Genomic DNA, 12,432 nt, shown 5'->3' with positions numbered 1-12,432 from the left:
ACTCCTATTAACTTAGTTTTGGTCTTCCCTTTTTCTTCACCCTTAAAACAATTTTGATATCGACCAACTTCTTCAAAACTTGATTAAACATATTCCTCTAATATTTCCAATCAATTTCAACCCCTCCATATACCCTTAAGGCTTTCCACCAACTAAGAATTATTAAACAAAATAAATCAGCCCAAACTAGGTTGCCTTCATATTGTGTAGGCCTCCTTTATCCATCACCCACTAAACCTTTAGCAACTTCACCAACCCTTCCAAAATACTTGCAAGGACACTAGCTTAGCCTTCCCACATGATTCCAAGCCCTATATCCTCCACCATAAGAAACCCTAAGTTCAAATCCCAAAGGAAGCTTTACAAGTGGGCCTTTATCTTAGCCTTTGGCTAACTCCTTATTCAAAACCTCCAATAAAATCCTCCCAACAACTAAATTGTACATTACACATCAATATCATCTACCCCAAAACTAAGGGTGCAAACGAGCGAGTTGAGGTCGAGTCTGGGGTGTTCGAGTCAAGTTCAATTGTTAAACACCGAACTCGAGTCGAGCTCGAGTTCGACTCGTTCCACCATAAATGAGCTCAAGTTGCTCGTCGAGCCTCTGGTGCGGTAAGGTTCACCACTGCACTCAAAATACATGTGGGAGGAAGAGATTTATTCTCTTTATTTAAAAAAAAAATGATTCACTATCTTTTACAGCTGCAGCGGGAGGAAGAGAGAGAGTGCAGATTTTTGAGTTTGCCATATATTACTTTGTTCTGTCATAGTAGTAGTAGTAGTAGGAGAGAGAGAGAGAGAGAGAGAGAGAGAGAGAGAGAGAGAGAGAGAGGGATATGCAATTGGCATTTGAGACAGTATGGAGTGGGAGTTTAAAATATGAGGCGGTAATTTAAAATACAAATATGAAATTATTATTAATTTTTTAAAAATATTTAAATTTAATAATTTCAAGCTGGCTCGCGAGCCGAACCTCAGCAAGCTCGAACTCGAGCTTGTGGCTCGATAAACTCGGCTCGCAAGCTCGAGTCAGCTCGGTTCACTTGCACCTCTAACCACAATAAGTGAAAGCCTTGAATCACCCCTCTATGACTTCATTATTCTTTATTATTTGTCTCTCTCTCTCATGGATATTTTATAAAGTAATAAAATTTTCCTTTAAATAATTTCATTGTGAAAAAATAAATTGAGTATCCACAATATTACTAAATTATAGTCGATTTAGTTTAAAAATTCAAAAAAACATTATTCTATATATTTTGGGGGTTATTTGGTTCTTACTTTAGGGTGTAAAGTATTCAAAATACAAGAGTTATATAAATTTTGGTGTTTGGTTGAAATACATAATGATACAAAATATAATAAATGTAATGTAAAGTGAATTAATTCATTTTGAATGTAAACTAAATTCCTTTGATTTAAAGTGAAAAAATATTTACACCACAAGCTTGCGTGATTGCCACACTTTATCGGCCACCACCGGCTATCGCCCTTTGCAGCCGCTGGCCGTCCTTTTCCCGCCACCCCCACTGTCGACCACCATTGCCGTCGTGGGCCACCACTCACTAACCATAGCCACCGTCACTAGCCGCCTCCGCTAACCCAATTGTTGGCCATCAATATTTAAGACTTTATTATATATTCATTACTTTTAATTAAATAAATAAATTAGTTATCTTTATTTGTTTTTCATTCATCCAAATAATTCATTATTGTTTGTTTTTACGATGCATTTCTTTTTTGAGTAAACCAAAAAGCCTCATCTTCCCGTAAGGAGCCAGCCATGATGGAACCTCTAAAGGCTGCTTGATAGGCACGCGGCGGCTGTTCGTGTGACGGAAATTTGGTGTAAACTGCTCCTGCCGTACATATGCCGGCTTGCCTGCCACCTGCGTCAGCGACAAAAGAATCTCATTTGACCGTTTTGATTGCTCCACTTTCTTAATCGATTGACTACAGGATCAATCATATCCTTCCCGTGAATTCTCTGCCCAGCATTCGTCGTTTTTTCGGCCATCGTTCCAATGGACGGCGGCGGAGCTTCGGACGCTTTTAGTGCTTCGACAGCTCCCCTCGCCTGGCACGATTTTCTGGAGCGCATGCGTCATCCCTCAGCCGCCGACTTTGTCAAATCCATCAAGAGGTCCGCTTTCCCGACCTTTTTTACCCCTAAGCCTTCTTCTTCGCCATGAACTTCTGTCTGTTTGGCAAATATTGTCGTACGCTTGCTCATCAGGCAATTATATGTAATCTATTTATCCTGAATGCTCTTATAGTCGTCTTCCTTAATGTGTGATTTTTATTGTTTGAAGATTGGGAGCTATGAGAAGTATGATGTATTGGTTTTCCCTAATTACATTTCTGTGTTATAAATCGATAATGTTTATCTAAAATGATCAATCCATGCTGCAGTGTGAGAAGTGATTATTTTGGATTTGATTACCCCAATTGCATAATCAGCGATGCCTTTCTTTACTATAGACCAACAAAGCGAGTCTTCAGACCTTGTTACATCTCCTAGGCTCCTAAGTGGATGATGTAGTTTGTTTGAAGCGCCTCCTTCAATGCCATTGACACAAATTGATGCAAAAACAAGAATAAGATATTAATGTAATATAAAAATGAATGGAAGACATTGATGTGGCTAAATGGATGACCTCTCTACAAGTGTTATTTAATCATAATATCCTCACATTTTCATGCATTTTCATGTAGTCCTCATATAGTCATTTTATTTTCATGTGGTCATGCTATTTCCCTGTTAATTTATAATTGTTTACCTTGATGGCACTCTAGTGTATAATAAGAGTTGGGAAGAGCACTTATAGCTCTTGAAGCAGGTTTTAAGGCTTTTAGAAGATTCCAAACCCATACTTAATATGAAATTGTGTGATTTTGGGATCCTTAAATTTGTCTGTCTATGTTTATCATCGGCGGAGAACTGCAGATGGGCCCAAATATGAAAGCAACAATCTAAGGATGGCCACCCAGTCTTTTGAAGTTCAAGTTTCATGCGAGCTTGCTTATTTGTGTGAATGTTCGTATTCCATTCATTAGCGCTGACAAAACCTTTGCATGTTATTGTAGTTGTTGGTTGCTCCCATGAGGAGATAAAGAGTACATCTTATAGTTGCTCAAAAGAAGATCATTGAGGCATTTTTATTTGCATTTCTCAACCTGCAATGTTTATTTGAGTTGTTGAGGATTTGTCTAGCTCTGCTATCAAAGACATCTCATCCAAGATGATTGAATGGCAACATACTATTTGAAGATGGTTGAAGGAATCCCAAAATATTAATGTTTTGGATGTTATATATGTAAATAGCATAAAATAAAGTGGTATGTGTGTAAATATTGTACCCTTAATATGGAGCTCTTTGTCTTGAATCAGATAATGAAACATTGAAGATGCTAACTACTAGGGAAGGAGATAATCTTGATCGTAGATCATCAACCATTATAATATCTGCAAGTGTAGTTCAAGTTTCAGGATGAAAAACACATGAAATGGATGGCGTCTCTATAACAATTCAACATGGTGATTAAAAACAATAAATTGACATGCATGCTTTCTCTTTCGATCATAAGCACTTATTTGACTTTGTTCATGACCATGCAAGTCTTGTCAATGCACCACAAGGTGTCCAACAAGCTCTTAACTCATCTCAAACTGATGGAAAAGTAAAATTTTAAGTTTATGAAGTGAAAAAAAGCCACGAGTGGGAAATATAGCAGCACAACTAATTACATAAGCAAATATTGCAATGAGAGAAAGAAGTCATCAACTTTTCGTTGCAATTGATGTTTAGACTTTTAGCTTTGTTACTGAATGATGGAGATGGAAGTTGGCTACTCATGACATGAATAATGAAGCATGACACAAGGTAAAGATATAAGAATATTTTTCTTAAGAATAATAACATGACGAGCGATGTTGATAGTATTTATAGAGAACTCACAAAAAAACCCTAATAGGAGAAAGCAGCCAAGTTTCACCTTTCATTTCATACAAGAAACACCTTACATGATTTCAACCCAATATGACATTCTAATGCAGCTCACTCCATATTTATAAACATTAAAATAAACAATATTATGGAATTTCCTTTGGGAAGAAGAAGGCCCAAAATCTTCATGACTTGATTGTATAATTAATTGCCACCTTATTTAATTGAAATACTTGATTGTGAATCACCTTCATTCTTTTATTCTACATTGGAGCTTTAATGGAAGGTGAAGTAAGCATACCATGCATGCTTTCTTGCTTCAAATTTTGGCCATTTCTCACTGGAAAGAGAGTGGATCCCAATAATTATTTTTATGATGATCAATTTTTTCTTTGATTGCTCCACTCCTAATTAATATGTTGATGGCACATTCTTTCTATAAAAGAGAATATTTGTTTCCTTTTTCACATAATGAAATTGAAGTTTGAATTCTTTCCAAATTTAAGTGATGATTGTGGTGGTGATTAACTTTTTACATGATGGTGATGGTGGTGACAACATAATAATTTTAAAAATAGGAATTATTTTTAAATTGTTGATGATGATATTCTTTCCTTATATTGAATATCTTTATATTTTTTAATATTTGTAAATTGATGATTAATTTTTTACAAAATGAATTCACTTGCAAAGCACCTAATTTTTTTCATGTTAAGAAAATCATATTCTGCCATAAAAAAATCATATTTCTACCGTAGCCATTTTATTTTTGCATCACGTGAGATAGTAGAACACATTACATCTAGTTTTCCTTCAATTGAGTCTTACTTAAATTGTTGAAACATTTCCTTTCAAGATATGCCAAAGGTTTTCTCATTCAATTCATATTTTTGTTGTGGATGAACTAGAAGATGTGACAGTGAGCGATTAGCTCACTTAATGTAATGATTTTTTGTTTCTTTGTTTTGAGATTTGGATTTATTTTCTTATTATTTTGGTTTTAATTCAATTTTTTGTTGACCCATGCACTAAGAAACACAAAAAGTGGCGAAATTGGCTACGTGAGCGATGGTCGACAAGTGTGACATGTCATGAAAGTGCTCAAACAAGCTTCAGTTGCCAAATGGACCGTGCTGTTGCGATCAGAACATTGAATTTATCTTTTTTTTGTAATAATAATAATAGTAATATTAATAATTTTAATAATGAGAAAATTAAAATAAAAATAAACTCGTACCTATTCTGCACCGACGTCATTCACTTCCCATGAATTCCGCTTAAATCCTGCTCAAATCCCTGCAGATCGGCGACAAAACAGTCTCCTCATGCTCGCCTCAATTGTTTGCCCACTCTTGTTGATAAAACAAAGGCGAAACAGAGCTTCCGACTCTTCTCATCGCACACGATCCACCCGAGCAAGCCTCCCATCCATTCTTAGCTCACACGAACAGTCGCAATCTTCTTCCCAACTCGATGCATCCTTCCTCTACCTTAACACCAAACTGAACTCTACTCCCTCTCCTATACCCAATTAGACTCCCCTCTAGCTGATCGGACCAACACCCGATCCAATCCCACTTTCGGAAGCCACAACCTGATCTCAACTTCCCCACTATGCCGAAACCAGCCCCTTTACACCACCTCACCTGTCCGACTCTTAACCGTGCCTGACGCTCGTCATCTTCGATTGACTGATCCTCACGCACATTTATTGACTGCCCCGAACGATCCTTCCTCACATGACTAAACCGGCTGCATTGATCCCGACTGTAGGCCGCACGTCAAAGCCCAGCTGCCCGATTTCTGCAGTCCCAACGTCCACAACTCAACCTCCGTTTCCTCACAACCAAGCGCATCTCATCCACTCAACTTGAATCCATCGCCCCAATATCCGATCATCCTCCGAACCACCTCCCTATCCGACTTCCAGCAGTTGATCCACACAGCCCCCACTCAGTCAAATCCTGATCCGCAGCCTCCCTTCCAACCGGATATACCTCCCGCTCCTCTAATTCAAGACACAATAACCTATCATCCCCAATTGACCCAGCTGAACCCACGATCTAGTCAACTACTTTCCTTGTTTGAAGACTACAACAACTCCACTAACGCTCTCAATCCACCAACCCAGCCAAACTCCCTCTCAGTAAACCTGTCTGATCTCGTCCTCCACTGTAGCTTCTTTGTGCTAACCAACCACAACACTTACATCTTCACTCGATTCACCTAGTAGTGGTCAAAGTGCACTCTATGTGCTGCCTATACATCTCCACCTCTTGCTCCTAGGGGTGTTGATTTCGGGTCACGGGTCGAACTTGGAACTGACCCGACACTACTATTCGGGTCAACCCGAACCAGACCCGTTTTTGCAAATGAGTCTTTTTTTCAAACCCGAAACCGACTCGCTTCGGGTCTGGGTCAAACCGACACGACATGAATGACCTAGGATCTACAAAAAATATTGGTTTTCGGGTCAAAAAATTGGTCAATCTCCGATTTTCAGGTCAAAATCGGGTAACAATGGGTCAATATCAGGTTTCCGGGTCAAAAAAGGGTTTTCGAGTCGAAAATGGGTCAAAATCGGGTCAATTTCGGGTTACTCGACCAACTCGAATATGATCCAATTTTTTAAACAAGTCGATTTGTTGAACCCGAACCCGAACCGTTTCGGGTCCGGGTTGACCCTAACCCATAATTTTCGGGTCGGGTTCGAGTCGGATTTTCAGGTCATGTCAAATATTGACACCCCTAGTCCCAACCAACTCTACCTCGAGCAGTCTTTAGCCTCTTGCCAACTCCACCTTACAACCCTAAACACCCAAAGCCCAAGTTAATCCACTCAAGTTACCCTATAACCACCTCTCCTCCTCTTACCATTATTATTAATTAATTAAAATAAAGAAAAGAAAAAAAAGAGAGAAAGATAGAACAGAGAAAGAAACAAAAACATTTTTTGCATACTCATCATCGCCGCCGCTTCGATATCGTCATTGCTCCTCCATCATGCAAGGTATAATCCCCTAATCTCAAAAAGCCCCAAATCCTATTTTTGACGTTCGCAGCGTAACGTGCGGACCACTATGCACGCTTTTCTTAGCATACTGCGAGGAGCTTGGTGCGACACTTGCGACGAGGTGGGTAAGCTTTTTGTACGCTTTTTCTTAACGTGGTGGGGTAAAACTTAAGTACCCGTACACACTTTCAGGCTGGCTGGAAAAATATGCAAATTTTTAAATATGTACTATTACAACTCATATATGCCTTTCTTAGCATGGTGGACTAGAAGACCACAACCGTTGTGTTACTCGGCACCGACCATTCATGTTTTTCTTGACGTGGTGGGCAGGCTTAGACTCCCAAACATTCCCCTAAACGGGGGAGATGCCGGGAGGTTGCCAAAATTCAAACCACAAGGGACCAGACTTAAATGACTTGCAGGGAACTGAACCTAATTGAATGAGCAAAATAAAGTGCAATTAAAATGAAAATTGGTGGCATAAAATATTCCATAATGCGAATTGAATAAAAATAGGGGCCCCGTGGTAAAAATAATAGTCTACCTATAAGTAGCTATGGGAATTTGTAATGAACTTGCCAATTTGCTCACGATGCAAAGGGATTTACAGTATGCACAATGAATTACCCACAAATGACCACTGAGAATACACAATGAATGTGTTAGCTCGTAAAAGAAGGTTTCTAATGGATGTGTTAAACCTGCTAAGGGGCTTCTAATAAATGCACTTAATGCAGCCCCCGCCCATGTGTAACATTAGAAGAATTGAAATGCACACAACAATCCTCCCACGGGTGATAATAAGCAACATGCAATGATTGCAAGGATGCTCTTACAGTCAGCGTCAATTGACTTTCTAGCAAATATATTAATCCCCTGCAAGCAAAGGTGGATGTGCATTGAGTTTGAGGATTTGCCAACCAAGATACGTTTGAGGAGTTTGAAATGAACGCAGTTCACATACAAGCAATGTCCTTAATTGCAAACAAACAAGTTAGCCTTCTTGCAAGCAATGATAGTGAATTTACTGAAAGTATAATTGATTCCTGATGCAACCTAAGACTCTGATACTAAATTGATGCAACCTAAGTTCTTAAATCAAGTAGGAGAACACTTTGCATGCAAATAAAATACTTCATTTCCATATCACATAAACAAACACCAACATGAAGGAAAATTTGTTAGGAAGTCGCAAATGAAAGAATAAATAACAAAACACATAACTTATATACCGTTAGAACAACCACGAATGGTCACCTCACATGCAAACACAAACTAGGGAAGGTGCTCAAAGGATAGGGAAAATTAATCAACTAACCACCATAGAAATTATGATCCAACACAAGACTTTGCTCCTTCGACAAATACCAAAAGGATATGTCACATTACCACTCACTTCTCATAATAGTTTAGAGAAGAAAGATACAAGTGAAAAAAAAACTATGGAGAGAAGAAGTAGAGAGAAAATTGAGGCAAAGAAATAGAGGGAAGGTAGAAGACATCTCGCAAGCTTAGAAGAAACCCTTGGTTTAAAATGATTAACTCACAATAGTTTAGAGAAGAAAGATATAGGTGGAAGGGAAATTGTGGAGAGAAGTATAAAGAAGATCGAGGCGAAGTAATAGAGGATAGGGAGAAGGCCAGCTTGCTAGCTAAAAACCCTCTGATTTTTTAATTGATCACATCTCAAAAACTCCTTGTTATAGAAAGCAATTTAGTCTCAATTTATAGGAGAAAAAAGGGGGGAATAATATTTAATAGATCACATAAATGTGCCGCCAAAATAACCAATCAGAACCACCAAATTCAACCTACATTAAAACTTCTTATATGAATCAATAAAGAGAAAACTAAGCAGCCAGCAGCAGGAAACCGAGCAGCCCATAGGGAAAATCGAGAAGGCAGCAGGGAAAACAAGATGTCAGTAGGGAAACCAAACAACCAATAGGGAATACAAACAAATAGCAGGGAATCCAAGCAAATAGCAGGGAAAACAAAAAGACAATGGAGAAAACTGAACAGCCATGGGAGAAAATGAGCAAGAAAACACAAGTCGAAAGGCAATGGAGTGTACTGACCTGAGAGCACCCAACCTGACATGATAATTGGTAGATTTCTATCATAGGATTTTACAAAAATAAAATTACACTACGTCGAAAACATAAGAAAATAAAAAAAAAAATATAAAATAACAAATCTTGACTGCATCAATTCTACCATGGTGGAAGAATATCATCTCCTGATGAGAATGCTTTAATTATACGTTGGTAGATATCTAGACGACGAAGATGCAACTCCTTAGCTTCAATCCAAGAATAGTCAGTCAGGGGACATCCACTCAATTAAACCAAAAATCATCGATGCACCTCATGTATTGTCTGGGTATATATTAGCCATTACTTCCATTTATTGTTGTAGATTAGCCATTTATTGCATAATCATACTTTGCCAATCAGCTTGTTGATTATTTTGCTATCATAAGGCAAAATTTCTGTCCATAGAATCAGTCGGCTCTCCCTCACATGTAGTATGATCGACAACTTTATGCAAAACAATCTTTTGAAAACTCTTTGCATAACCTAAGGCTCTAATACCAAATTGATGAAATCTAAGTCTCTAATATAAAATTGATGAAATTTAAGACTGATATCAAATTGATGTAACCTAAGACTTTGATACCAATTTGATGCAACCTAAGTTCTGAAACTAAGCAGGAGAACACTAAGCATGTAAATAAAATGCTTCCTTTCCATATCACATAAACAAACACCAAAATGAAGGACACTTAGAAGAAAACTAATATGAGAAATTTGTTTGGAAGTCGCATAGGAAAGAACAAATAATAAAATATAAACTATAAACCCTTAGAACAACCACGAATGGTCACCTCACATGCAAACACAAATTAGAGAAGGTGCTCAAAGGAAAGGGTAAACTAACTAACCACCAGAGAAATTATGATCCAACACAAGACTTTGATCCTATGACAAATACCCAAGGAACATGACATATTACCACTTACTACTCATAATAGTTTAGAGAAGAAAGATACACGTGGAAGAAAAATTGTGAAGAGAAGAATTAGAAAGAAGACCAACACGAAGAAGTAGCGGGAAGGTAGAATAGAGCTTGCAAGCTTAGAAGAAACCCTCAAGTTTAAAATGATTAACTCACAATAGTTTAGAGAAGAAAGATACAGGTCGAAGGAAAATCGTGGAGATAAGTAGAAAGAAAACCGAGACGAAGTAATAGGGGATAGGGAGAAGACCATCTTGCAAGCTAAAAAACCCTCAAGTTTTTTAATTGATCACATTCCAAAAACTCCTTGCACGAAGGAATTCATCCCCAATTTATATGAGAAAGAAGAGGGAATAACATTTAATAGATCACATAAATGTGCCACCAAAATAGCCAATTAGAATCACCAAATTCAACCCACATTAAAACTTTTTGCATAGGAATCAACTGCGGGAAACCGAGCAGTCAGCAACAGGAAACCGAACAGCTCATAGGGAAAACCGAGAAGATAGTAGGGAAAACAAAAAACTAGGAGGGAAACTGAACTGCTAGTAGGGAATCCAAGCAGACAATAGGGAAAACGAAAAGACAGCAGGGAAAACCGAACAACCACAGAAGAAAGGAGCAAAAAAACAAAAGTGGAAAGACAATGGAGTGTACTGGTCTTAGAGCACCCAAAATGGCATGATCATGGATAGATTTTCATCATAGGACATTACAAAATAAATTTACATTATGTCCAAAACACAAGAAAATAGTAAATCTTGATTGCATCAATCTTTCTGTGGTGAAAGAATCTCATCTCCTGATGAGAATGATTCAGTAATACGTTGGTAGATATTTGGACGACAAAGCTGCAACTCCTTAGCTCCCATCCAAGAACAATCAGTCAAAGGACCGAACAAAGTAATAGGGGATAGGGAGAAGACCAGCTCGCAAGCTAAAAACCCTTGGGTTTTTTAATTGATCACATTCCAAAAACTCCTTGCGCAAAGGAGTTCAGTCCCAATTTATAGGAGAAAGAAGGGATAATATCATTTAATAGATCACATAAATGTGCCATCAAAATAGCCAATCAAAACCACCAAATTCAACCCACATTAAAACTCCATGCATAGGAATTAGCAAAGAGAAAATCGAGCAACCCATAGGGAAATTGAGAAGGCAGTAGGGAAAATAAGAAGCTAGCAGGGAAACCGAACAGCCAGTAGGAAATCCAATCAACTAGCAGAGAATCAAAGCATACAACAGGGAAAACGAAAAGACAATAGGGAAAATCGAACAACCACAGGAGAAAAGGAGCAAGAAAACACAAGTAGAAAGAAAATGAAGTACAAACCTAAGAGCACCCAGCCTGGCATGATCATGGGAAGATTTCCATCATAGGGCCTTACAAAATTAATTTACATTATGTCTAAAACACAAGAAGATTAAAAAAATATGAAATAATACTTCTTGACTATATCAATTCCCTACAGATATAGATGTGTATATAATAAACCATCTAGAAGCAAGGGCATAATATTACATCCACTGTCAATGGTTGAGGACTTGTTATATGCACAGTAGTCTGCCTATGAATTAGGGTTGTGATAAATGTGACTTTCCTATAGGTATAAAACACGAACATGCGGTGTGTATAATAGCTTGCCTACGAGTTAAAATAATAGGATTATGGAAGGACATACGAACTCGTGATGCTTACAACAATACCATTTGCAAGCCACACTAGAAGACCTGCATTTAATGCAGCCTGCCCACAGGCAATGATAAAAGACTTGTAATGCATATGCTAATCGTGCCTACATACGGTATTGGGAGATGTCACATTGGGCTCAGTCCACCTTCATACAGTAGCGGGCGGCCCTGAACGTTTACTACTTACCCACAAATAGTATTAATGAAATTTACATTGCACAATAGTCCACCTACGAGCTACTATAGGAGCCTCATCATGCATGCATCATGTTGCCTTTGAGTTAAAAGTAGTAGGTTTATGGTAAAGCATACGAACTTGCAATGCATACAATATTCCCACCTATGAGCAACATGGAAAACTTGTACCTGATACAACCCGCTCATGAGTAATAGCAGAAGACTTGAAATGTGCACAACAGTCCCATCTATAGGTAATGTTGTAAACTATACATTAAATGCAGTTCACCTACATGTAATAACTGGTGACTTCTGAATGCCTATTGCTTGCCCACGAGTAATGTTAACAAAGCTTGCATTGCACGATAACTTGCCTGCAAGAAGCGTTAAATGACCCGCAACTCAGTGCTACGATTCACTTGCTAGTAGAAGTAGGGAATTTGTAGTTAGAACTGCGGATCACTGGTAAATAGAACCAGGAAAACTTCTAGCTCTAGGTTGTCACATCAAATAGATTAGCTCACTTATAAACGAGAGATGGATGACTCATGATGCATCGCATAACTCATTTAC

At 38.1% G+C, this 12,432-nt stretch overlaps 1 protein-coding gene across 1 annotated transcript in view; it reads left to right on the top strand.

Moving 5' to 3' along the window:
- Positions 1-1,736: 1,736 nt before the first annotated feature.
- Positions 1,737-12,432, top strand: part of LOC110111401 (vacuolar protein sorting-associated protein 9A) — a 31,199-nt gene continuing 20,503 nt past the window's right edge. The window contains exon 1 of the mRNA XM_020843256.1: positions 1,737-2,146. Within this exon, the coding sequence (XP_020698915.1) occupies positions 2,028-2,146 (119 nt within the window). The 5' untranslated portion in view covers positions 1,737-2,027. The remainder of the gene's footprint in view (positions 2,147-12,432) is intronic.

Source organism: Dendrobium catenatum, unplaced genomic scaffold (genome assembly GCF_001605985.2).
Source record: "Dendrobium catenatum unplaced genomic scaffold, ASM160598v2 fragScaff_scaffold_134, whole genome shotgun sequence".
Lineage (NCBI taxonomy): Eukaryota > Viridiplantae > Streptophyta > Magnoliopsida > Asparagales > Orchidaceae > Dendrobium > Dendrobium catenatum.
This window is presented reverse-complemented; position numbering and strand designations above follow the sequence as displayed.